Raw genomic sequence first — 27,083 nt, forward strand, 5'->3', positions numbered from 1 at the left:
AATTTTAAGTACATTTTTAAATTGTGCTTTATAAATACATTTGAATTTGATACTGATACAATAAAATTAAATTATGTTTTACAATTAAAATAATTATGTATTTTTAAAATTAGGCATTTCAAAAGCATGTAAACATTTTTGTCACATGTAAGTGCAAACCTTTTCACAACTGTCACATCATTATTTAATGTGGATTTTCACCTTCTGGGTGTTTGTAGAGGTGTGTGATATCCACACGTTTGTCTGAGCCGACAGCTTTGGTGCTGATGCAGTGACCCACTGCGCTCTTGTCAACCCGAATCACATCGAAGGTCCCGTCAGTTTTACGCTGCCAGTAGACTTTATCGCTGTTCACCTACAACACAAAGAGCCAAATATTTAGTACTAGCACACCATATTATAAATCTATGTGGTGAGATTATGTGCGACAGATAGAAATATGAGGCAGATATGCTCATAAAACATTAGACATCATTAAATATGAAACTCTTTATGATGGAATCTTAAATTACAGGAAAGTAATTAGCATACTTCAGCAAAAACGAAGCCTGTGTCATATTTGAGGAAGGTCTGTCCACTGCGGATCGCAGCAACAGATGTTGGGCCGCAGCGGAAGACGCCCTGGCTGGTCTCCTGAGGAGTGGAATCAACCACCTGCCACCCTCCAAAACCAGATGGCAGGTCGGGACGAGCCATCCAGGTCTCATTCCACACATGGAAGTTCCTACATAGAGTGAAAAGCAGCAACTTTAAAGGAATAGTTCACCAAAAAAGAAAATGATCCCATAATGTACTCACCCTCAGGCCATCCTAGATGGCTTTGTAATGGCATTGAATAGTGACCGAGTTTCAACTCTCTCGTGAACGCGCGTACGGCTGTTGCTGGAAGCCAGGGATTATAGTTTATAAAGTTATGAATATGGATATTTTTCTTACAAAAACCCATCGCTTTGCTTCAGAAGGCATTTATTAAGCCACTGGAGTCATATGGATTACTTTTATGATGGAGCTTTTTGGAGCTTCAAAAACTTGAGCACTATTCAATGTCATTTCAAAGCATGGATGTTGTTTAGTATAACTCCGATTGTGTTTGACTGAAAGAAGAAAGACATACACCTAGGATGGATTGAGGATGAGTAAATTATGGGGACATTTTCATTTTTGGGTGAACTAAACTATTCCTTCAACGTTGTCAAATTATTAAAACAATAATGAACATGATACAACTATAACAAATAGCCTACTTCCTGAGGCGTCCTGCACTTGCATGAAACTGCAGTATCATGGAAAAAGGAAAATGGGTGGTAATGCAAGTAAAGCCATATGTTACTTAAAATAAAACATAAAAACCGTTAAACTTATTTTATTTCATCTAGTTGCCACATTTCCCATTTTATTGTAGTTTAAATTGATGTAGGCCTACCAAAATAAAAATTAATAAAAACTGTAGACATTTCGAAAAGAAATAAAATTAGGCTATTTGAACTCAATTAAACTACTTTAATTTAATTATATTTAAAAAAAATAAAAAAATAAAAATTAAAAAAAAGTATTTTTTAGCATCGTGACGATAGTAAAATAACACGTGAATACTTAAAGACACGATCTTACCAGATTGAATCCCGGTTAAGGTGTTTAATCTCTTCAAGTTTCTCGTCTAAATAAACATCTGTTGTCAAGGAATTGTCAGTGTCATGAGCAGAGCTGAAGTTTGAGACTGGACGTGTGGGAATGCCAAAACACCGACACACTGAGGGAAAGAGAGAAACATTAACAAAGTGCCCAATATTTCATATTTCCCAACCTCTCTGGTCCCGTTTCCATTTAGCGTGAAAGTGCGATTTGTGGCTGGATGTTGATACGCAAAAAAAAAGACGATGTAAACTCGTTTGTGAATGGAATTCGTTCTGATCTGCCTGTCCTGTAATTTTCGGAGAGGCTAGCATAGCGAGCTAGCTTGGAAAGCAAAGATCCCTCCATCCCTTCACTCCAAACACATGAACACACAGCAGGGAGCAAACAAAAGCGGTGTTAAACTACCTCATGTCTCAAAGCACATAACATTACAATAATATATGTGATTGCTTGCTATCATGTGAAGAGACTTTCAGCCAGCATAACAAAAAATGTTTCTGGAACAAGAACAAATCACCTACTCTGCGTTTAATTGGCCTACATTATTAATACATCATTCATTGAATGTTTATTTCTGAATTGTTTTAGTTGGACGTTCATTTAACATTTTTGAAATGTTAGCCTACTACTTAGGCTACTTCACAACATTCAGATAACATTCAAAAGTTACGTTCCCATAAATGTTTGCAAAATGATTAAATGTTCACATAATCACATAAAACATTTAAAAAACTGGATGATTTGAACATTCATGGAACATTAAGAAATAACGTTTCCATAACTTAATGGCTCTTAGAACATATTTTTGTTAGCAGGATAGGTGTAATTTCACTTTTTTCAACATCGCTAATGTAAATATTGTGTGGGGAAAATATATCCAATGATCTGTTTTCTAGATACAGAAGCAACATTATATGGATAAACATTGTGTCATGATCACATGTTAATGCCAAGTGTAAACAGGGCCTCTTTTAAGGGTGTAAGTGACAACACTTTGATTATATTTCTTTTCTAAACTATGGTCATGATTCAATTCGATTGACCTTTTGGTACTATGCAGAATTGCTAGATATAAATACATGATTTTATTAAAGAAGGATCTATCCTTCTATCCTAATTTTTAGGTCCCTATTCTGTATCATTTTCAATAATGCTCAATAAAATATTACGTGTGTTGGTGACTCCAGCAAAGACCCAGCACTGTCCATATTTGACAGGTATTCCTTTACTGTCGTGGTATTGTTTCAGTATGGCACTGCTTCCACTCCAGGCTGTTGGAGAAAGTCCTCCCTCATAGGTATTTTGCCAGCTACCCATCAGCACACCTTGTTCGTCGTTGGAATTAACCTGACACATTGACAAAATGATGTTATCTGCTTCACGTCATCACGATTCATTGATCATCACTGAGCTGCAGACCTATCAGTCGTCCTTACACAACAACAGAGCATGGAAAAATCCAATGTTGGTAAAAAGAGAGTCTAGACCTACCATTGCAGATGCCACTCTGACTATGTTAACAGGGTCTCCCCATCCCGAGCAAGGACTGCCACTCTTCTCCAACACAAAGAAACAAGCCGCCAAGACTCCTTCATCAAACTAAGAACCACAGATCAGAGGTTGGAGATTGAAACAAGCACATTACAGAAAATAAAAGTTTGAAATGTTGTCTTGAAAATAATGCAAGGTTTTCTACTTCATGGAAATATGGCTCAGATGTCTAAAGTGAAATATCTGCTTGAAATATATCCCAACTAACAAGTTTAGGTTCCCAGGACGTTCTAGGAATATACATTTTTGAGTCTCAGAACGTTTTTACATTTTTACCTCTAAAGTCGGAGAACTATTCTGCAACCAAGATTCAATGTTTCAACAATAATCAGCTTGTATTGATCCAGCTGTATTGAGCTACACTGTAAAGAAAAGTTGCTACCTTAAATTTTTAAGTACAATCAACTTGGATGTTTAAGTAATTTCAACTTCAATTACATTAAGCTGAAAAAAATAGCTGAATCTTGTATAACTTATATGTATTTAAAAAAAGTTGAAAATTGCTTAACTTATTTTGATGAATTAAAGCAATGTAAAACCATATGTTGTTATAACTTATTGATCATATCATTTTTTTTTACAGTGTTTTTGCAAATAATTCATTCTCTGGGAATCAAACCTTGCCATTGTTAATGCAGTGCTCTACTGTCTGAGCTCCAGGAAGGATAAAACAAACCTTCTTAAAACAAGTCAAATACATTTTCATTTGAAATATAAAAAAAATGATTAGCTGAACAGTATTAAGAATAATTCCTAAAATCAGCCATTTGAAAACATTCTTAAGTTTTCACACACAAAACTGCAAGTAAAGTTAGTTTAAGATTGTAAAAATTAATTGAAAATGAAAATTCCAAGAATGATGATGAGAATTCTTGAAAAATCACCAGATAATAACAGGAAACCTACATTTTACTGATACATTTAAACAACTACTGAAAACATTCCATTTTTGAATTTGAAATGTTGAAATTTTACCTGACCAAAATTCCAGGTTCTGGTACCAATCTGTTGCTCTGTTCCATAGTACAGTTTGCCCATATTATTCAGTACATATTCAGTCCTCTCAGCTTCATCATTCATGTACACAGAGTCGTCTGTTAAGAACAGAAAGAGAGAGAAAGTTGACATTTCAGTGGATTAGCTTCATTAACATGTAAGTTCATTCTGTAATTTCACGATTCAGTCTAATTGTCTTAAGCCTGCTACAGACCGTGTGATTCCGGCAATCCTATAAGATCATTGCAAATCACACTGTACGACATGGATCTAATAAACTTGGGTACGACATGTATGTAGAGACTGTAAGATGATGACACGTATTGAATCGTGGGCTATACGATGCAAGTTAGTTGTAAGAATTAAATGTCATCAGCATGTGCTAGTGGTAAACAAACAGAGCAAAATCAATCGCACTTTGGCAATTGTGATTTTTATGTGCGCTGAAAATAGAGGAGGAAGCGAAAGAGGAGAATATGGCTAGGTAAAAAAAGCCAACATGGCATGCCAATTTTTGCAAATGGAGCTTGAGTAAAGTAGTTTTAAATTATAGCACCATGACACGTTGATCAATACGACATTTCATGTTGCATTTTTATTGGCTAGCAAACACTGTGAGATGATCATGCTAAATTTCTGACACTGTCAGACAATTATCACAGGCTATCTTTGGGCGCAAGGCCATCTCACTGTACGACGTACGACCACCGTTTAGGAGCCACGACCACAGAAATCACCACGATTGGTCATCTTTTGTCTGGGACAGCCCAAAATCTTACAATGTGTTAGTTTTAGGTACTGATAGACACACACCGTATCCGCTTATTTGTTCTCTCTTTAAATAATACCTTTGCACCAGGGGTTGAACAGCATGTAAATGTCATTTTCAGGAGTGTCTGGTGAAGTGGCCTTTCCCGCCGGGCAGTTTGTGACCACAGTGAGTTTGTACCGTCCAATACAAGCGTTTGGAAGGGAGTAAACTGACAGTCTGATTGTGGTCTTCGCCTGTTCAACGATCTTTACCCCCCAGGCATCTTTCTTGAATTCCGACACTAATGGAACAATTACAAAACTGCCCCTGTGTACGGGTATGTCGTTACCTGCAAAACATACAAGAATAATTTTTTTATCAGGTGATACCAGACGGTTTGTATGGCAGGTGTAAACAGGATCATCGTTTGCAACAGTAAGTACAGTAAAGCCATGACTGACCAAGTCTCAGCTCCAGATGAAGTTGGTCTCTGTTTGGAACAAAAGGTCTGGACAGCTCAATAGACATCTGGAAACATTGTCCTCTACGGACGATGAGATGACTGCTAAAGAAACCATCGGTGTGATGCTCCTGTCGATTCTGTCCTTTACTGGTCCTGATGAGATCAATAGATCGTACCTGCAGTACTGCATCTAAACAATTAGACATGTAAGGAAAGCTTAGCATGATGACAAACTAAACAATTAGCATTAATATCTTTTTTGAATATAGTTTTGGTGATATCTTTCTTGAGAAAACCTGTGGTTTCAGGTTCATGTGACCCTGAGGTGAACGTGATTTCACCAAGTACAACATATTTGCTGATCCTGGAACAATATTTCAAACAACCAATCAGATTTAAGGGACAAGTTTACAGTTAATATCAAGTTTGGGAGTTAGGCGCATCAGCATCAGTGTTATTCACTATCATTTCCCTCTGATTTTATGGATAAATTATAGGGTTAGGTTTAGGGTTAGTTAGGAATACATTTTCAGATAGGAATGCTGTTCTATGGGATCAACAAAATATGTCTTACTTAGTGAAATCATGGTGACCCGACCCAGACGTGTTTCTTAGCATGCATTTACAAAATTAATTTTGTATTCAAAAACCGCATGATACAGATCTATACAGTGAAACCATCGCTAAAACATCACACTCAGTCAGAATAGGCTGAAGACTGCGCACAATAGTAGTGCAAACATATTATGCAATAATTATACAATCCCTAGTGAAAAATAAATATACTAAAATGTATTTGAAATACATTTACTTTATACCAAGTCTACTACAAATACATTAACATATTTATGTGTTTTAATATAAATACCCAGCAATTGTACTTTAAATTGATATACATAAAGTCTGCTAAACTGGAGCAACTAATTTTATTCTTAGTTATCCAGAAATGGTGCTGAAATTCAACTAGAGATATACTTAAGTATATTTGATTGTGCTAAAGTGGAACTATTGCAAGTACTTTAGGTACACTTTAAATATCTTAAATTTAAAGACTGATATTATTCAGAGATCTATCCTTACTAATAATGATATTAATCACATTCTAAGGCTTAATATTACGAAATGTGCATTGTGCAAATAAAGAAGTACTCCAAATAAAGTTTATTTATATCAGTAAGTCTTAAGCGATATGTCAGTAAATATGTTAGTATAAAATAAATTCATTTTAAATACAATTTTGTATGTTTTTTTTTATTATTTTTTTTACGAGGGATAGTATAAGCTTTGTCAATGCAACATAAAGACAATCAGACCTTAATATTATTTGCACTGCAGTATTAAGATACATCGCTCTTACCGTTCACTTCTACAGATGGACCCCTGAGAGGAAGAGAGAGAAATTTTTCAAACTTTATTCTTAAACTATATAATTACTTACAAAACAACGTTTAAATGGAATTAACATTTTTTTTGTACTCATACAAGCTGAATTAACTGCAGAAAACTGGAGAAAAGAAAGTGCTAAAGATGTTTCTTATCAAAATATAAGGATAAAAAAAAATCAAAATTAGGATTATGTGCAAAATTAAACTAGATCACAAACACACACACACAACAAAATAAATAGATAGAATAGAATACTTACATGTTTGCGGTTATTGAATTCATTTGAGGAGTGTATGTTCCTATTTGGACAGAGTAACTGCACCTAAACAACTTGAACTTCAGTCTGGAGGCAAAACTTCACTCAAATGTTTTCTCCTTAGCAGCCCTGATGTATTTATTCACATCTTCATCTCCACCCATCCACAGATCAGAGCTGAAGAGTGTGAAGAATTTCATGTATCATTACAGAAATGTTTGTGTTGTTGAGGTTGAATCCCACAAGGTATTTTTAACAGCTTATTTAAATATGGCCTTTAAATCGTCACTTAAATTAAGGTTGGTCTCATTTGTTTTAATGATGTCAAAGGAGGAGTAATTACAGATAATAATCATAACATTTTAACTGCCTCATTAAGACATTAACTTCTCAACTAAATTCTTAACTGATAAGCAGGATTTCTATAATAAGCATTTACTGAGCATTTACTAATACTGAACCTCAAACACACATGCACCAAAAGAAATGAATGAAAAACTCGAATTATTTTTAGAAGCCCATTACTGAATCACAAGTAGCTTTTCATCTGTGATTTTAGACCCCTAGTGGTCTGTGAAAGTGCTAGGGGTCTGTGGAAAGATATATAAACAAGTAATTTTCTTAAAATACTGTATATAAAAACAGTTTCTGTATTTCTTATACATTGTTGTCTCTCTGAGGTTAACGGAGCCTTAAGTGATTAAACCACAGTAACAATTACCACAACATTAACACATCCAACTCTGTATGAATAGACCAGATTTTTTAAATATTTAAAAATGCACAATTATTGTGCTTATTGAATATACATTATAATGCAAGTTATTATTAAGTGTGTAAAGCTATAATGCATCAGGAATGTTTAAGTCAGAAATCTTTGTTTCAGCATCACGCACAATGTAGGCTAAGTGGCATTTCACAGTCCTTTGTCTCCTTGGAATGTGGAATGATGGAATGTGCAGCAAAAACCTTCAGTGAATAATTCAAACATGTGGAAAAACTGCTCATGACTTACATGGTGAATACAATGATCACTAACACAATAATTCTTTAACTGGAGGCACTAAATCACCACATTTTATGAATAATTACATACTGTAGTTAACATAGCATTTTTATGATATTATAGTAAAGATATAGCAATTAAAGAGAACATAGGCTACTAAACAAGATCTGAAGGCATTGGTTGTTAAAGTTTTTGATAAATAAATAGCGTCTGTAAGAGCCATTATGCTCTATTTATAATTTAGTTACACTGTTTGGACACTGGGTGGAGTGTGGGTTTAATAGGTAGCCAGAGAGCAAGTGAAGTCAGGTGTAAGTAATGAGGGAATATTGAGCATGTCAGTATCGTATGACGACATGCAAACTTGTGGATTACAATGTGTTTGAGCATCGGAACTGTGACAAATAAAGCTGAAATGAAGTAGGCTACTGGACTGGAAGCGTTTTGTTTGGATCTCGCGCGTCAGAAATAATCATATAACAGTGTTATAGCGGCACATAAAAACAATCCAAAACTGCTAAGGAGCCGAGTGCAGGAATAACTTCTGTGACACGGCAATCCTTGAAGCTTGCATCTTGTTTTATTTTGTACAGGTTTGCACGGTCAACAAAATATGTGCTTCAGCAGACCAGCACTCACCCCCATTCTTCCATAATAACATACTAACACACACACACACACACAAGCTGTCTTAACCCCACTTAATTAATCACACTCCCCATTTGATCACATGACTTTCCCATTACATGGCTTCTACAACCACTAAGTGACAAGAAGGTCGGTAAGTTGTCGCTTCAGCGTCTATTTATATGATTAAGTAAGGGTTAATGCCCTCATTGTCAGGTATTAATGGACGACGGCGAGGCGCGGAGGACGGTTGCCTCCGCCGAAGTCCATAAATTCCTGACAATGAGGGCATTAACCCGCTTATACCATGGTCACTTGCCAAATAACACATTTTTAAAACATTAGTTTATATTTTAATTAGTTTTACAATCGAAATCTAAAGTTTTTACCAACAATAACTTCTGACGGTTTATTTAGCAACCGGAGATATTTATAGTCCGCTCAACTCGTAGAACCCATAGATATCCATATAAGGCTAGATGTCTTAAGGCGGAGTCTCAAACGGCATCACCGTTATTATTAAGTGTGTAAAGCTATAATGCATCAGGAATGTTTAAGTCAGAAATCTTTGTTTCAGCATCACGCACATTGTAAGTGGCATTTCACAGTCCTTTGTCTCCTTAATGAGGAACAAGTAATGATGATGGAATGTGCAGCAAAAACCTTCAGTGAATAATTCAAACATGTGGAAAAACTGCTCATGACTTACATGGTGAATACAATTATCACTAACACAATAATTCTTTAACTGGAGGCACTAAATCACCACATTTTATGAATAATTACATACTGTAGTTAACATAGCATTCCCCTCTTCCCATCTTGTCACAGGGAAGCTTTCTGGTGGGCTCTGTGGTAGGCTATCTGAAGTAAGGTGAGTGATCAGCACGAACACAAATCCTCTTATCTCGCTGAAATCTTGACGGATTTACAAACGGTTTGGTTTCTTACAAACGTTATTAACGTGGCTATTCTGAATGCTGGAACATTCTGGAACAATGCTGAATGCTGCAATTCTGAAATTGCAGATTTTCTTAATTATTCATATGTATGCAGTGTCATAACTACATCTCTGACGTTTATAACAAACCAAACCGTTTGAAAATCGGTAGAAAATTGAGCAAGTTATGGTTATTTAAAAGTACATGCACCATTAAAACACAATTTTCCGAGTGAGCGAGCTCCCTGTGGCAAGATGGCCGCCGTGTGCGGACATCGACCTCCATTGACCAGCAGCGTAGACGAGACATCTAGCCTTTATTATATAATATCTATGGTAGAACCCTTCAGTTTACTGCCTGTTGCTATGGTTACTCACAGCTGATGTAGCCAGCGCATTTATTTATTAATTTCAAACGGTAAACAGTCAGTTTTACCAGAACTCTTTTACTAGGTGTCCTCTATCACTTTTTAATGGACACCCTGCAGCCAATCAGAATCGAGTATTCACCCAGACCATGGTATAGACCCCTTTTCAGTTGGTAAACATGGTGACGTTTTTTTGTGGGCGGAGCTTAGGTGGAGGCAGAATGATCCCCCTGGCCGCTTCACTAACGTTAGTTTGCATGTTTTGTTAGCTTGTTTTTTAATAATGACTGGAGAAAATCCAATTTTATCTTAATGTGCAAGGTCACTCACTGTCCAGGACCGCGATTGTTATTTGCAAAAGTTAATTTTAACGGACATCCCAGATTGGCTGACCCGTACACGCTCATTCAATGGATGGACGATCTGACAGAATTAATGTTAACGCTACCTCCGGTTGAGTGGCCTGACTTCTACACCTACCCGATAGAGAAACTGAGCATAAAGAGAAACTGAGGGCATATTAATCTTTAGATGCCTATAACTGTACTAAATAGTCACGTACAAGACTTGTGTGGTAGCCTACGATCCGCAGTTCTGCCTAGCCAGCGCCACGGCCAGACAGAAGACGACAATGTAAAGAGTGACATTACGGTGCAATTTTAATGATGTGATGTAAAAATTCCAGATACAGCATATTCATTTTTTAACTATGTATTTGATTACACTTTCTTACCAGGTTCTTCAAAAAGTCTAGTCACAATCAATCAAAACAATGTAACGTTATACAATCATAGATGATTCACAAATAATCAGAATAATTTAGAAAACATTATGCGATAAAATTTCAAATTGGAGCCTGTACTCCGTCGATTCTTGCACCCAACAACACAACAAGATGACATTTAATAACAATAATAATAATTTAAGCTCCTTATTATGTAGCCGAATCTGTGCTGGTTTGTATTGGCTGCCTCCAGTTTTCCAGTTTTTGTTTGGTATAGTTACAGTCATACTCTTTATGTAGTCTACACATCTAAAAACAAGCTAAGAACATGTTTCTGAATTACTTTATTACAGTGTAAGTAAATACTGACAACTTTGACAATACTATATAACACTGCCTTTATAATAGCTCAACCTGTCACTCAATGCAGTTCAGTACAAACTCACTGACCGCCCATGAGCACACTCACAAATACTCTTTATAATCAATGAATTAATGTAATCATAGTTTCAAACTCACAGCATCTTGAATCTGAATTTCACGATTCAGTTATAACAAATCCAGTTCTTCTTACACATTTATTCAAATGAAAATGAACTAGTTCATTCTTGGAACTTCTGCAACCTATGTTTATTTATTGTCTATGCATAGTAAAAGCAGTAAAAAAGTAATAGTAAAAAAGTATTTTTTCCCCTGAGAAAATAACCCAGTATTATGAGATATAAACTCGCAACTGCAAGGGAAAAAAAGTCAGAATTGTGAGATGTAAACGGAAACAAGCTTCCATAGGTTTGTGTTGTTTTAGAGTTTATTATCCATGCATTGTAAAGAAAACCTTTATAGTCCATATTATAGAAGTACTGTTTTTTCAAGCACTATTAAAACACTTTCCATCATTTCAGGGAAGAAAATAAAGCTTATAAGTACACATCATAACTAAAATGTATTACACTGATTATAAATGAATTTGCTACAAATATTTTTTATAAAATATTAGGCTACACTTTAAAAAATTTAACCGTGATTTTTACGTTAAAAAAACTGCAGCTGTGGTTGCCAGAACTTTACCGTCAAAAATACGGTAGCAACCCGTTATTGGTTTTACAGACTTAACTTAAAATTTACAGTAATAAACCGTATTTTATTATCTGATATAATGTGAATTTACCGTCCTATTGAAGTATTAATATCTGTTTTGTACCATTGTAATACACTGATAACCACCAATCACAGCAGTGATGATAGTCACATGATCAATCAAAGCTCATCACAAGCAGCTCTTCCACAAGAAAGTTAATACTATAGAAGCTGCACAGTGTCATTCACACAAACATTAAACACCATCATGGTAACACACATGAAATTTTAAAAATGCAATAAACATTAATTTAACAACATTAAATGTAACATAAAACCCTAATGTACATAACTGATTAGAAAAAAACGAAGAAAACTATGAAGAAACATTGTTATTTCAACAAAAATACATCAAATGTGAAGTGTCACACAGGGAATTGTGGGAATGTCAATTTACGGTTTTTCACTGTAAATTATGCAATGAGTTGTTCTTTTTCACTTTCAAAAACTGTAAATTTAACGGTATTTTACAGTAAAATTACATTAAATGTACCATTAGATCTATCACAGTTATTTACCGTATATAGAACGGAAACTTTCTGTTAACCAATTAACAGTCTTTTACCGTTAAAATTACGATAATTTTTTACAGTGTACATTTTAATAATCTGACTTGGGATCAATTAAATGAGGAAAATGTAATATACCATAAATATACCATAAAGCATAAATAGACTTTAGGTCCCACACTTTAAAGCACTTTAAAGGAATATGAGATACAAAATGCTATATTATACATAAACAGCCTCTAACCATAAGCCTTATGATCCCATAGTTACATGCACTCTAGCAAGTTTACACAAACCATCTCTGTTTAACCGTCAATCATTTCACTAACAACAATGTTGGTGAATCCATGAACCTGAGTGAGCTGAGGACAATCGAGAGATGCCAGAAGTTTATGTGGCCCGTGACACTTGGGAATAAATGTCTCCGTCAGGTTCACTGTGGCCAGGCTTGCAATGTCACTGAGTGACAGAGAGAGAAAATTATTATGTACATATTTCATTTGTATTCATTTTACATTGTGCTCATCAGTCAACTGTAATTTATATCAAGCAGTGCAAATCAATATTGCGTCTTACCCATAGTTAATTTTTCTGACACACTGCAATCCCAGTCCTTCAAAATGGAAAACTACATTTTTCAGCACACAGGGCAGTGGGTTCTGGAATTTGATTTTGAATGTCATCTCTTTGCCCACTAAACCACCACATATGGGCTGAAAAAGAAAGGTTTACAGAAGATAATCAAGCAAATTATGGTGCCAAAAAAAAAAAAAAAAAAAAAAGAAGAACTGGGTTGCAAAAACTCGAACACATACACTGCAGATGAAATCTCTGTATAAAGAGTTCATAAATAAGAAAACTCACAATGATAATGAGATCCGGTGTGCGCAGTCTGAAGTTGAACTGGGTGGCCAGTATCTGTGTCGTCTCTGAGACCCGTCCAGCGAGTGTAAGCATCAACGCCGCTTGATCAACCACGTGGTCCTTATAGTCCTCATACCGCAAGGTCCACTCCAGAATCTGGACTACAGATAAAAGAAACCAAGAGAAACAGTGAGTGAATACAAATGCTTTCATAACAAATTTTCATTTGAAATGAATTGATCATCCTCATCGTTATGCTTTTCTTCACAGCTGATATACTGTATGTGAAGTCTAAGATGAAATTGGTCCTATAGGACTGGGTTAACACCAAATTAATACACAACTAGAAAAGGCAAGTATGTCAAGACAAACTTTGATATTGGCTTTACAAAGTATTTCCTGAAAGTTTATAAAGGGTCTAAATTTGCATTTTAAAGGCGCACTGTGTAATTTGTAGTGGCATCTAGTGGTGAGGTTGCGAATTGCACCCAACAAAAGTTACGGTGGCCGACAGGAAGTGATGTCGTCTGAGACAGCAGAGAGTCGCCAGTTAAGCAATGAGGTTTCTTTACAAAGATAAATTAAGAAATTAGCTTTACTTAATTATTCAGTAAAACGATGTGCTATTGCGAATATTATTGTTACTTGTTCATCATTGTGTCAGTGTTTTATTCGCTGACTTTAGCTAGCTTCTTTGCACAAAGAAAAACAACATAGTGACGAAACGCGTTTGTCCATTAAGGCTCCTCTAGAAACATGTCTGCGCATTTCAATGTAAGAGACCCGCGGTGTATGTAGACAGAAATGGCTCATTCTAAGGTAATAAAAACATAACGATTCATAATGTAAGGTCTTTATACACCACTGAAAACATAGTTATGTATATGATATTGCATTTCTGTCAACAGATCCTCCTAAATATTACACAATGCACCTTTAAGTCAGAACAGCCTGAAGGACTGTGGCCAGTTTGGAACAAGTTTGTCATCAAACAAACTAATTCTTCAAGTACAATAATTCAATAATTCATTGTACTGATCTATTTTAGACTATCTTTCAAAGTATTTCAACCTTCTATCATATCTCACCCTCATAAGAGTTGAGCTCAATGAGTGTCTGGTTCTTTTTCACCAAGGCCCTGCCGGCTCCGGTGTAGTGCATGGCTGCCACCTGGCTGTAAAGAGTGAGGCTGCGAGGATACATGCACTTGTTCTTCAGAATGATGGAAAGCACAGCATCCTGACCAACACATGGTCCATCGCCCTGCATGTTGACCTCAATGATCACATCCTCACTGTAAGACAATGAGTAAATGGACCGTTTTGAGCCATGGCGACAGGCTGTTTCTTCAGCAATTCGTGCCCCATCCGAACCTGATGAATAGATAATAAATGATTAACTGTAATATGAATATTAAAAGCGCTGTTTTTTGAATACCATGCATAAAAACGTCTTTATATCCATTAATCACTGAAATCACGTCACAGTGACAGGACTAACCTGTCAGAAAACTAGCAAACTGATGTTCTTTGTTTAAAGAGGTCTATAATAATATGATGAAATGCTTGTTTTTATATAATAATATACTTAATTTTATATTTTGTCAGAATACACGGCTACGTTTGAATGGCAGTCAATGGAGAAAGAGGCTTTTCCCCACAGAATGGTGTAGTTAGCTCTGCATGCTAACCAGCCAAACCTAATACAGAAACCAAGACATTTGGCTTTAGTGACTAGAGTGTCATTAAGATCTTTTATATAAGAGCTGCGCCAGCTACAGCATGAATGTGTTTCTGTGATGTACATGTCTAGGTTTTCACCTTCTGGGTGTTTGTAGAGGTGTGTGATATCCACACATTTGTCTGAGCCGACAGCTTTGGTGCTGATGCAGTGACCCACTGCGCTCTTGTCAACCCGAATCACAGCGAAGTTGTCATTAGCTTTACGCTGCCAGTAGACTTTATCGCTGTTCACCTACAACACAGAGACAAACATTCAGTCCACCAGGTTTGTCCATCTATCCTTTTGCATTCCACTTCAGTTCCTAAACTTAAGCAAGATGCAGAATTGTAATTTGAATCTAAGGGTGTTGAATTATACATTTTATTTAATACATTTCATTTTTCAATATTAACCAAAATCGTGTTATCATACACACATAATATGACATTTCCTGAAACATTACATGACATTTATACTTAGAATTTAAAAGAAATTTGTACTTGTATGTTTACATGTGGAAATATTACATGCAACATCAAACCCTGGATGATGGAAGGTAAAGCATTAACATACTCCAGCGAAAAGGAAGGATGCATCATGCTGAACCTGTCCACTGCGGATCGCAGCAACAGATGTTGGGCCCCAGCGGAAGACACCCTGGCTGGTCATTTGAGGAGTGGAATCAACCACCTGCCAACCTCCAAAACCAGATGGCAGGTCTGGACGAGACATCCAGGCCTCATTCCACACGTGGAAGTTCCTACATAGAGAGAATAGAATAGAATCAACCAAGAAGGGTATAGAAATTGAAATTAATAGGGATGCAGTGTACTTAAAGAAACAGGAATGTTTTTACGCCATGTGATCTTACCAGACCGAATAACGGTTTAGATGTTCAATCGGCTCAAATTTCTCATCTAAATAAACATCAGTTGTCAATGAAACATCAGTGTCATGAGCAGAATTGAAGTTTGAGACCGGACGAGTGGGAATGCCCAGACATCTCAAAACTGAGGATGGAGAGATTGAGAGAAGAATTAATCCAATACACATAACTTCATCAATTCTCCCAGTCACATTATTGCTCGCTTTTTTCCATCCAATATGTTTGACATCTTACTTGTGTTGGTGACTCCAGCAAAGACCCAACACTGTCCATATTTGACAGGTTTTCCTCCACTTCTGTGGTATTGTTTCAGGATGGCACTGCTTCCGCACCAGGATGTAGGAGAAATTCCGTCTGTGTTGGTATTTGACCAACTACCCATCATCACACCACTGTTGTCATTGCCATTAATCTGTAACAATGATAAAATATCAATGTTATATTGTCATCTGCTCTTTTACCTAAAGATTGTTGTTCTCATTGTCTAATCAGGTTGTTATCCAGACCCCCCAAAAAAACTAGTTTGAAAATGTCTGGAAAACTCACTATTGCAGATGCTACTCTGGCCACGTTAACAGGGTCTCCCCATCCTGAACAAAGACCACCAGTCTTCTCCAACACAAATAAACATGCAGCCAAGACTCCTTCATCAAACTAAGAATAATAAGAAATGTAATTAAGAAATGTATGCATGTACTTTTATATGAATATGAATGAACGTTTGGCACTTACTTGACCAAAGTTCCATGTCCTGCAGCCAATCTGCTGTTTAGTCCCATAGTAGATTCTGCCCATGTCGTTCAGCACATACTCAACTCTCTCCGTCTCTTCATTCAGGTGCACACCGTCATCTGATAAAGAGAAATTGTTCTATATTTAACAGAGCTTTCTAGTTTTTCCTCATTTTGTGCTCAGCACCAGGCTTCAGATGTGATTTAAAAGCCCACTAAAATAAAAAGAGATTGCAATATCATGTGCACATACCTTTACACCAGGGGTTGAACAGCATGTAAATGTCATTTTCAGGAGTGTCTAGTGAAGTGGCCTTTCCTCCTGGGCTGTTGGTTATGACAGTGAGCTTGTATCGTCCAATAGAAGCTGTTGACTGAGAGTAAACACACAGTTTGATTCGGTTTTGCATTTGTTCAACAATCTTGGCTTCCCAGCAGTCTTCCTTGAATTCCTTCACTAATGGAACCATCACGAGTGTCTCGTTCCATGTTGATGGGATGTTACCTATAAAACATACAACACAAGAAGAGGAAATTATGGTGTGGATTTATCCATATATATGGATGGGAGAGAACTGTACATAGGGTAAGATGTTTTTCCAGCCAATGAAGCACAAGATGCTTTGGAGAACATGATCAACAGGACATTCTTAAATTGTCGAAAATGTTCATTGTTTCAATGTAACTGTTATTCTGATAGTGTAATTTTGTGAAGAATTGATCTAGTGGTCTCAGACATTTTGGACTTGCTTTGCCTTCTAAATATCCAGATCTGTCATGACAACTCTCAGAGAGATTGGCAGTGTTAATGTATTTGGTCTTGGCGGAGTCGATCTGCTACACTTCTGCTACCGAAACTTGCTACTGCCAATACATTCACAGACATGCTGCTGCTGCACATATAACATACATCAAATAAACCCAGTAGCAGATCTATACAGGTGGAGCTGGGGAAGGTGTAGGGTTTCTGAAAGTGTGCTGCAGACTGCTAACAGAAAACACTACCCAGCAAACAATAGCCGTCATTTCACCGTCTAGGTTAACTATGGACCCGATATAGTCCGGCTATGAGTGGTTACTTCTAGCCAAAATAACCTTGAATTTGGTTACATATCGTTTTTGCCAAAATAACTTGCGAGATGTATTCCATCATGTAAGCCAAGTAAACAGTGATTACAAGGTGTTTGGTTTTATTTATTCACTCATTTCATTTCTTTGTTATCTAACTGATGACTAGTCTATTCTTAGGCTATGGTTTAGTCGTCTATTAAATCTTCACTGACAGCCCATATTTTGCCTTGTTTTAGCCTAGACTTCTGGGCTTAGCTGTGTTTGGATGGCTATTAGACATCTTTTAAATGCAAAATTACTTACTGGGTACCGAATTTGAATGTTGAGCCACAGCTCATTGCCCGCTGTTACAACAGCAACCAATCAGTTGCGCTTTGGATAATGATGTGATCGTGACCAAATTGAGGACCTATCAGCCTGCGCCATCTACAATTTCATGACAGAACTTGGTTTTTAGTCATTTTCTTTATGGTGACAGAAGGGTGTTCATCTGGCTAAGTATTCAGACAGCATCTAACCAAAAAGGCCTTAACTGACATAGTCTCAGCTCCAGGTGAAGTTGTTCACAGTTTGGATTAAAGGGACGGGACAGCTCAATCCACATCTCAAAACATTGTCCTCTACGGATGATGAGGTGACCGCTAAGATAACGATCCGTGTGATGCTCTCGTCGATTTTGTCCTGTCCTGGATTTGATGAGGTCAACAGAACACACATGCAATGGCAGATCTGAGAAATAGAAAACAGTTAATGAATAGAGTAGGGCAGTCAGTTCGTTATAATTTTTAATCAAATTTATGCTGCATACAATTGGCTGATGTAGAAGTTATGCTTAAGCCCATCTTACATCATGCATTACATCCCAAAGACTTCTTACCATTCACCACATGCTCCACATGTGTCCAAGAGTCTGTGCAGTCATTGGTAATTCTGGTCTTGACATGCTCCTTGTCATAAGATTTTTGACATGATTTGAAGTGATTGCAACAGCAATGCTCGCAAACGGACACGCTGTCCTCCTCTGTACACTTTTCTGACTCCAGTATAATGGATTTGAATGACCTTTTACAAGAATGCATGATTAGATCATCATCAGTGATTGATCAAAAACAAAACTCACATAATGAACCATTGAAAGAAGGTTGTTGAGGTTTGTTGAGATTGGGCTCTCAACTCCTTACAAGTCTTCATGGCTTTCTCAACTTCTTTAACTCTCAAACGGATTTTAGCAACAAAACACTAATAAGGATCCACATCCTTTTTTTTTTGTTAATCCTGCCAGGATATATTTTTTGCCTTTATAGCTTTATCAATTCAGTGACTTTTACATATACAGATAAATGCACAGATAACCTCTTCACATAATCAGAGAACAAATATAAACAGTCTGCTAAAGATGTTCCTGGGCTTCACTTGACCAAATTTTTAGCAATATGGAAATAAAATCAGATCACAAGAGCATAAAACAATATTAAAGTTCATTACTTACATTGTTGTAGTTCTAAATGTGTTTCAAGAGTGTGTTATCTGAAAGAATTAATAAAGTGAACGTGAAGCAAATCTCTTCTTTTGTTCAACTGTTTCTCTCCAGATCAGCCCAGTATATATTCAAACCTCTATCTCCACCCCATCCACAGCTCAGAGCTGAAGAGTGTGAAGAATGATGAGAGAGAGTTTAGTGCTTAGGATGAGTCTCACAAGTTAATTGTAACAGCTTATTTCAACACTGCATCAGCGCAAATTTTCATTGCCAAACCATCAAGGTATTAAAGATGGAATGTGTTGTAAATGGCTCCAGTGAATGATTTTAAGCCTCTGGAAAAAGAAAAAGGCATTCATCAACATGGCCAACAGAATGTCTCATTGACACAGTAATTCCTCGCTACAGACACACCAAATTCCACATTGTTTGCCCATATCAGTAATATAATTACAAACATCTCAAATTTGCTATGCCACTGTTAGCATAAATTATTATTATTTTTTGTATATAATGTAATATATGGCCAAATACGTGAAATCCACTTTAAACAAGATCTTGACCAAAAATTGATGCACCTCTTAATGGAAATAACATCACAACATTTATTTCCATCAAGCTGTGCATCAATTTCTGGTCAAGATCTTGTTTGTCAATGCAAGAGTCAAGCTCCCTGTAAAGTCTCCTCCAGCACATCCCAAAGACTTTCAATGAATTTAATTTATGTGTGAAAATTATTCTTCATTCTCCTCACAACAATTCTTTCACAGTTTGATCCTGATGAATCTTTACATTGTCATCCTGGAATATGGCCATGATGTGTCTTCATACATGGTTGTTTAAGAAATGAAAAGCTACACACTCCATCAATAAGGGTTAGAAGAACTGTTCCCAAACATATAACATGATAGAAACATTTTATTGTTTATATGTCTATGTGGTGTTTGTAATATGCTTTAAGACAAGCCATGTGTAAATTCATAAGTCAACACCATTGCTGAGTATTTTCTCCTTAAAACTGCAGTGCAACTGCAACCAAAGACAGTCTAAAAACACGGTTTGAAATCGCTGGTGTTTCTGATGTCACAAACTATCCAATCAGATCAACGTGATCGTCAACGAGTGGATCTCTGAGCTGAGTGAGTGAGTGGAGGCGGGGCTCATTAGCATATTCATAGAACCGCATATACCGCATAGGCTCTTCCCTGTGAAGGCCTCCCTCCCCTCCCTTTACCTCTGTACAGATAAAGCATTGTTGGGATAATTCCGGTTCGTGTGGCTACGTGGAAGCGATAAACATTCTGTATTATAAATTTTAAGGCCAGACAAGTAGTTTGTTGAGGGTTGGTTTGTAAAAAAGGACTACACACCTGCGCACATATATACAGTAGTCAAACGTGCATACCTATAGACTGAACTCGTAATACGCATGTGCACACCATCAGCGTTCTCACGGGTTCACGTTTTTGAAGTTTGCACAGAGAGAACTTCTGTTAGAACGGCGTTGTGTTAGCGGCCCCTAAGTTAATAACTAATGATCGTTGCGACGGAAGTGAATCAATCAAAACTAACTTTAACTGGACAATAACTTTATCCTAGAGCTGCTGTAAAGCCAAAACAATCTCTGTTACTTTAATTTCCTATTATCACTGTAAAGCCGCTTTGAAACAATATACATTGTTAAAAGCGCTATATAAATGAAGATGACTTGACTTGACTAAATGAAGCAAGGGTGTAGAATTACATTCAAGCTATTTTAATGCATTAATTTTTTTTTTTTTTTTTAAGGAAAAACATTTAAATATGTAATTTTGGTGTTCAAAGATGAGTTTTAAGGGATAAAATGATTGACTACTGGGGGAGTATATTGACTATATATCAATAGTATATTGACTATACATAGGCATTTGCCTATTTAAATCCAGACAGCGACTTTTTTTTTTTTTGCAGTGGTGCAGAAATTATACAATTTTAAACTACTTTTTTAAACTAGAGAAATAATGCATTAACACGTTTTTATTTTAACATCTTTATTTTCCATTTATTTCTTTGTACTTTTATCAGTGTTACAGAAAATAATCAAGCAAAACAATAACTTTCTGCAGCATTTTTGACAGTAAACTAAGGACAGCAGTCATCACAATCCAACATACAGTAATCACATCATGTTGTCGATTGCACTGGCATGAGTCGGCTTGCAGCACGGCCCTTCTGAATCCAGTTTGACGACTGGAAAGCGCCCAATCATCTTGTTTCCACATGACTGAATGCCTTTGCAGTTAACATTCTTGACGTCTTGATCAAGGCATGACATCAGAGTGTTGCGCTCACAAACCGGCTTGCAGAAAGCCTCTTTTGAATCTCCTGAATGGATAACTTGAAAACGCCCGATCACCTTTCTTCCACATGGTGGCACGCCATTGCAGTCATCTTTAATATTCTTGCAGGCAACTTGCTTGCAATCATAGTCAAAGCATGGTGGGATGTAGTTGCAGGGGTTACTGCAAGGATTGTTGCATGCCACTTTCTTGCAGTCGTCGTCCTTAAAACCATAATCACAGCATGATGGGACACAGTTGCAGAATTTAGTGCAAGGTTTAACACAGCATGCCACTTTCTTGCTGTTGCTCTTACAACCACATTCACAGCATGATAGGACGAGATTGTAAGGACAACTGCAAGGGTTGTTGCAAACTGGCACACAGCATGGCGCTTTCTTGCAATCGTCCAGCGTAGTGACTGCAAAGCGTCCGACCGAGCAACACTTGATGATTGACTTTTCACAAGACATAGTGTGAGCTGCAACAAACAAATAAAAAGAGTGTGAGAGAAAGAGATTGGGAGAGAATAAATGGCAAGACAAAACTGTCTTTTAGTAGCTATTCAAAAACAGATAACCCTTGTCATTGGATAAAGCATGTTTTCTAGACTTTGCCTTATTAAATATTCATGCACTTATAGTCATAAAGTTTCTGAAAAATTCAATTGTCTGTCAGACACAGTTCAAAATGTCTAACAGCGACAGCAAATGTTTTTAGTAGTTTTTTAGAAATTCAAATAAATGGATGAGAAATGCTTCTCCCCAACATCTACAAGGTCATTCTCTGAAATCTGCTTGCCCGTTTTCTGAAAACACCAGAATCTGAGTTAAAAACTCACGTTTTCAGTCGTTTTTCTTGATTGTGTTGAAAGGCTCTTGTCTGTCTTCTCTCGCTCTGATGTTTCTCTCCTGATCAGCCCGGTATATATTCACCTCTTCATCTCCACCTCATCCACAGCTCAGAGCGGAAGAGTGTGAAGAATTTCTCCGTCTCGTGAGAGGGACAGTTTAGTGTTTAGGATGAGTCTCACTTATTTAACTTAAAAACAGCACCAGTGCAATCTTCACATTATTACATAAGCAAATTATGTTAATTAAGTAATGATGGGGAGGAGGTTGAATGAGAAGTAATGAGAGTATAACACAATGCCATTCGTTGTTATCTAGACTAAAATTAAATTTCATTATAAATGAATGAAAATTTTTAAGCATTTGTCTGTTACTCTACGTCCTTGCCATAACATAAATTAGAAATATATACTTTAAACAAACCAAAATAATGATAATTTGTTCTAATAAACCTTTTACATAATCTTATATATTTGTAGTCTCATCTAAAAGCCACAGTGCAGAACATAATAATGTAATTATTGTAATATTATGTTTTTATATAATTATGCAGCTATAAATAAGTCAGCTATCAGTCTTTACTGACTCAAGCATGCAGTTCATGGACTAGTCATGCTTAAAATCACACAAGATGCTTCATTCTACCATCCAGTCAGTCATGACATCATCAATAAGGATCATCAATGCAGACTGCTCAACTGAATGATTCAATCATCTGGAAAATAGGCAAATTATGTTCTATATGTATCTATACATAAATAATTAATTGCGACAAAAGGCACACCAAAGTTTGGACTACGTTCTTAAATGCAACAAGTTTCAATTTTCACATTTTATATAAAAATGGTTTTGTGTGTGTGTGTGTGTGTGTGTGTTACGTTTTGTCTATTTCATGCACTGGGCCATCCGGGACACTATTAGCATGCTAGCCAGGGTTCAAAGCATCAAATGCGAGTAGAAATCGACATTGAAATGGCACTTTTTTAATGAATTTTGACAATGCATGGTGGAGAGAATGTGATATGGCTTAGTACATTCATCAAATCGCAGTGGTTGTGATGTAAGTATATAAATATATAGTCTGACATGTTGCATGTTCTGTAAAACAATATAAAATAAGATAAAAAATAATGTTAATAATAATAATAATAACAATTCTATTAATACTTTTTTATAACATATTGTATTATAATCTAATATATTATTATTTCATGATTATTAAATACTCTATTTTCAAATTTTACAATACAATAGTGTATATAATTGTAATTTAATATCTTTTTTAATTTGCTAAAAAAATTTTTTACAAGTTTTCCTTCTTTCCTTCCTTCCTTTTTTGTCTTTAGCTGATCACCTGTCTGTCGGTGTTCGCTAAATCGAGTGTCAAATAACAAGTTTTCCTCTCTGGAGAACGATGCAATGTGAAAGGAACAATGTTTTGATACTTTTTCATACTGAATATGATTGCAGGGTCTGTTTACAGTGTATTCAGGGTAGTAGGCCTATTAATGTTGCTCTAATATTGTGGTTGTTAAGGGGGTGTTATAAAATATTCAACTAACACAATTAGGCCCAATCCCAGTTCTACCCCTTACCCCTTCACTTTGCGCGTTCCCGTGAAGGGGTAGCGTTGTCTCAATTCTCTTTTGGTTGGAGGGGTAGGGGTAGGGGTAGGGGTAGGGGGAAGGGCCAGATAGCCCTTGAAACGAAGATTTTTCGGGACCACACTTCAAACGAAGGGATATGAGAAATGTACCTGCATACACCGGCTACATGGCTGCCAATAATCATTTTCTTGGTATGAAATGGGCTGAAAAATGGGCCCCATATAGAATTGTCCGCAGGTTCCATAATAACCCCATGTTAATTGCCCAGATGATGGACTTCATGCAGGATTGCACCTGCCACTAGGTGGGACTCAAGTGGACAACATGCACAAGACCCATCTCAGTCCCAAGACAAAAACAGTATACATGCAGATTAATTTTTTTTGCCAGGTGGGCCGTTTCCCAGCCGTTAAACTCCAGGCCGACTGCAGTGAAGAGAAGAGCTGCGCTGCTGATGGCAGGAACTCTTGCAGCTGTGAGACGAGCTGTGGTCGTAAGGCTGTGGTCCTCCAGGATGACTGGAAGTGCAGTGGAGTGTGTGGACAGCAGGTGTACGGCTAAATCAGTAGTATAGTGCATTTTTACAGTGCTACAGAGAAAAAGATTGTTTCACTAGCCATATTTAAGATAAGTGTATTTAGCATTGCATAAATTAAAGTCATTTCAGTGATAATGGGAAAGGTTTAATGAAGGTATGTTTAATGAAACTGGAAAAATGTGGCTAAAAATACAAAGAAATGACAAATAAAAACTTTAAAAAGAATATGCACATGTGGATAGATTATTCTTATAGTTCTAAACATGCACTTGTGTTACTGAACTCAAATATAGAGATCAGAACAGAATGTGGTATATTTTCACATTTGAACACAACACATTTTCACTGCTCACTGACTAAAACAATCTACAAAAAAATAATAAAAAAATGAATCTGCATGTTGGCTGTTTTTGTCTTGGGACCGAGATGGATCTTGTGCATGTTGTCCACTTGGGTCCCACTTTGTAGTAAGTGCAATCCTGCATGAAGTCCATCATCTGGGATATTAACTTGGGGCCATTATGGAACCCGCGGACAATTCTATATGGGGCCCATTTTTCAGCCCATTTCATACCCATATGGGCTCCACATACAATGTTGGCTGGGATTAATTGTGTTAGTTGAATATTTTATAACACCCCCTTAACAACCACAATATTAGAGAAACATTAATAGGCCTACTACCCTGAATACACTGTAAACAGACCCTGCAATCATATTCAGTATGAAAAAGTATCAAAACATTGTTCCTTTCACATTGCATCGTTCTCCATAGAGGAAAACTTGTTATTTGACACTCGATTTAGCGAACACCGACAGGCAGGTGATCAGCTAAAGACAAAAAAGAAGGAAAACTTGACCACCCCTCCCCCCATTAATTTTTTTTATCAAATTAAAAAAAGATACATCCTAAATTGGAATAATATACACTATTTTACTGTAAAATTTCAAAATAGAGTATTTAATAATCATGAAATAATAATATATTATATTATAATACAATAGGTTATAAAAAAGTATTAATAGAATTGTTATTATTATTATTATTAACAGTGTTAATAATTATTGTTAACATTATTTTTTATCTTATTTTATATTGTTTTATAGAACATGCAACACGTCAGACTATATATTTATATACTTACATCACAACCACTGCGATTTGATGAATGTACTAAGCCATATCACATTCTCTCCACCATGCATTGTCAAAATTCATTAAAAAAAAGTGCCATTTCAACGCCGATTTCTACTTGCTTTGAACCCTGGCTAGCATGCTAATAGTGTCCCGGATGGCCCAGGGCATTAAATAGATGTATTACAAAATGTAACACACACACACACACACACACACACACACACACACACTCAAAACCATGTTTTATATAAAATGTAAAAATTGAAACTTGTTGCATTTAAGAACGTAGTCCAAACTTTGGTGTGCCTTTTGTCGCAATTAATTATTTATGTATAGATACATATAGAACATAATTTGCCTATTTTCCAGAGGATTGAATCATTCAGTTGAGCAGTCTGCATTGATGATCCTTATTGATGATGTCATGACTGACTGGATGGTAGAATGAAGCATCTTGTGTGATTTTAAGCATGACTAGTCCACGAACTGCATGCTTGAGTCAGTAAAGACTGATAGCTGACTTATTTATAGCTGCATAATTATAAAAACATAATATTACAATAATTACACTATTATGTTCTGCACTGTGGCTTTTAGATGAGACTACAAATATATAAGATTATGTAAAAGGTTTATTAGAACAAATTATCATTATTTTGGTTTGTTTAAAGTATATATTTCTAATTTATGTTATGGCAAGGACGTACAGTAACAGACAGATGCTTAAAAATTTTCATTCATTTATAATGAAATTTAATTTTAGTCTAGATAACAACGAATGGCATTGTGTTATACTCTCATTACCTCTCATTCAACCTCCTCCCCATCATTACTTAATTAACATAATTTGCTTATGTAATAATGTGAAGATTGCACTGGTGCTGTTTTTAAGTTAAATAAGTGAGACTCATCCTAAACACTAAACTGTCCCTCTCACGAGACGGAGAAATTCTTCACACTCTTCCGCTCTGAGCTGTGGATGAGGTGGAGATGAAGAGGTGAATATATACTGGGCTGATCAGGACAGAAACATCAGAGCGAGAGAAGACAGACAAGAGCCTTTCAACACAATCAAGAAAAACGACTGAAAACGTGAGTTTTTAACTCAGATTCTGGTGCTTTCAGAAAACGGGCAAGCAGATTTCAGAGAATGACCTTGTAGATGTTGGGGAGAAGCATTTCTCATCCATTTATTTGAATTTCTAAAAAACTACTAAAAACATTTGCTGTCGCTGTTAGACATTTTGAACTGTGTCTGACAGACAATTGAATTTTTCAGAAACTTTATGACTATAAGTGCATGAATATTTAATAAGGCAAAGTCTAGAAAACATGCTTTATCCAATGACAAGGGTTATCTGTTTTTGAATAGCTACTAAAAGACAGTTTTGTCTTGCCATTTATTCTCTCCCAATCTCTTTCTCTCACACTCTTTTTATTTGTTTGTTGCAGCTCACACTATGTCTTGTGAAAAGTCAATCATCAAGTGTTGCTCGGTCGGACGCTTTGCAGTCACTACGCTGGACGA

General features: G+C 36.3%; 1 protein-coding gene across 1 annotated transcript in view; it reads right to left on the minus strand.

Moving 5' to 3' along the window:
• LOC311073177 (uncharacterized protein) overlaps positions 1–26,382 on the minus strand; it is a gene marked incomplete at its 5' end in the record, with an annotated part of 30,345 nt that extends 3,963 nt beyond the window's left edge. Inside the window, 25 exons of the mRNA XM_084098659.1 lie at positions 202–355; positions 532–724; positions 1,612–1,750; positions 2,805–2,982; positions 3,127–3,234; positions 4,162–4,280; positions 5,031–5,282; positions 5,395–5,586; positions 12,660–12,808; positions 12,926–13,062; positions 13,214–13,374; positions 14,302–14,586; positions 15,034–15,187; positions 15,509–15,695; positions 15,807–15,945; positions 16,056–16,233; positions 16,368–16,475; positions 16,554–16,672; positions 16,806–17,057; positions 18,161–18,352; positions 18,501–18,685; positions 21,266–21,645; positions 21,738–21,902; positions 24,267–24,468; positions 26,360–26,382. Coding sequence (XP_083954785.1) covers positions 202–355; positions 532–724; positions 1,612–1,750; positions 2,805–2,982; positions 3,127–3,234; positions 4,162–4,280; positions 5,031–5,282; positions 5,395–5,586; positions 12,660–12,808; positions 12,926–13,062; positions 13,214–13,374; positions 14,302–14,586; positions 15,034–15,187; positions 15,509–15,695; positions 15,807–15,945; positions 16,056–16,233; positions 16,368–16,475; positions 16,554–16,672; positions 16,806–17,057; positions 18,161–18,352; positions 18,501–18,685; positions 21,266–21,645; positions 21,738–21,902; positions 24,267–24,468; positions 26,360–26,382 — 4,351 coding nt within the window. The remainder of the gene's footprint in view (positions 1–201; positions 356–531; positions 725–1,611; positions 1,751–2,804; positions 2,983–3,126; positions 3,235–4,161; positions 4,281–5,030; positions 5,283–5,394; positions 5,587–12,659; positions 12,809–12,925; positions 13,063–13,213; positions 13,375–14,301; positions 14,587–15,033; positions 15,188–15,508; positions 15,696–15,806; positions 15,946–16,055; positions 16,234–16,367; positions 16,476–16,553; positions 16,673–16,805; positions 17,058–18,160; positions 18,353–18,500; positions 18,686–21,265; positions 21,646–21,737; positions 21,903–24,266; positions 24,469–26,359) is intronic.
• Between the last annotated feature and the right edge of the window lie 701 nt (positions 26,383–27,083).

Source organism: Abramis brama (assembly GCF_963993115.1).
Source record: "Abramis brama genome assembly, chromosome: 22".
NCBI classification, from domain to species: domain Eukaryota; kingdom Metazoa; phylum Chordata; class Actinopteri; order Cypriniformes; family Leuciscidae; genus Abramis; species Abramis brama.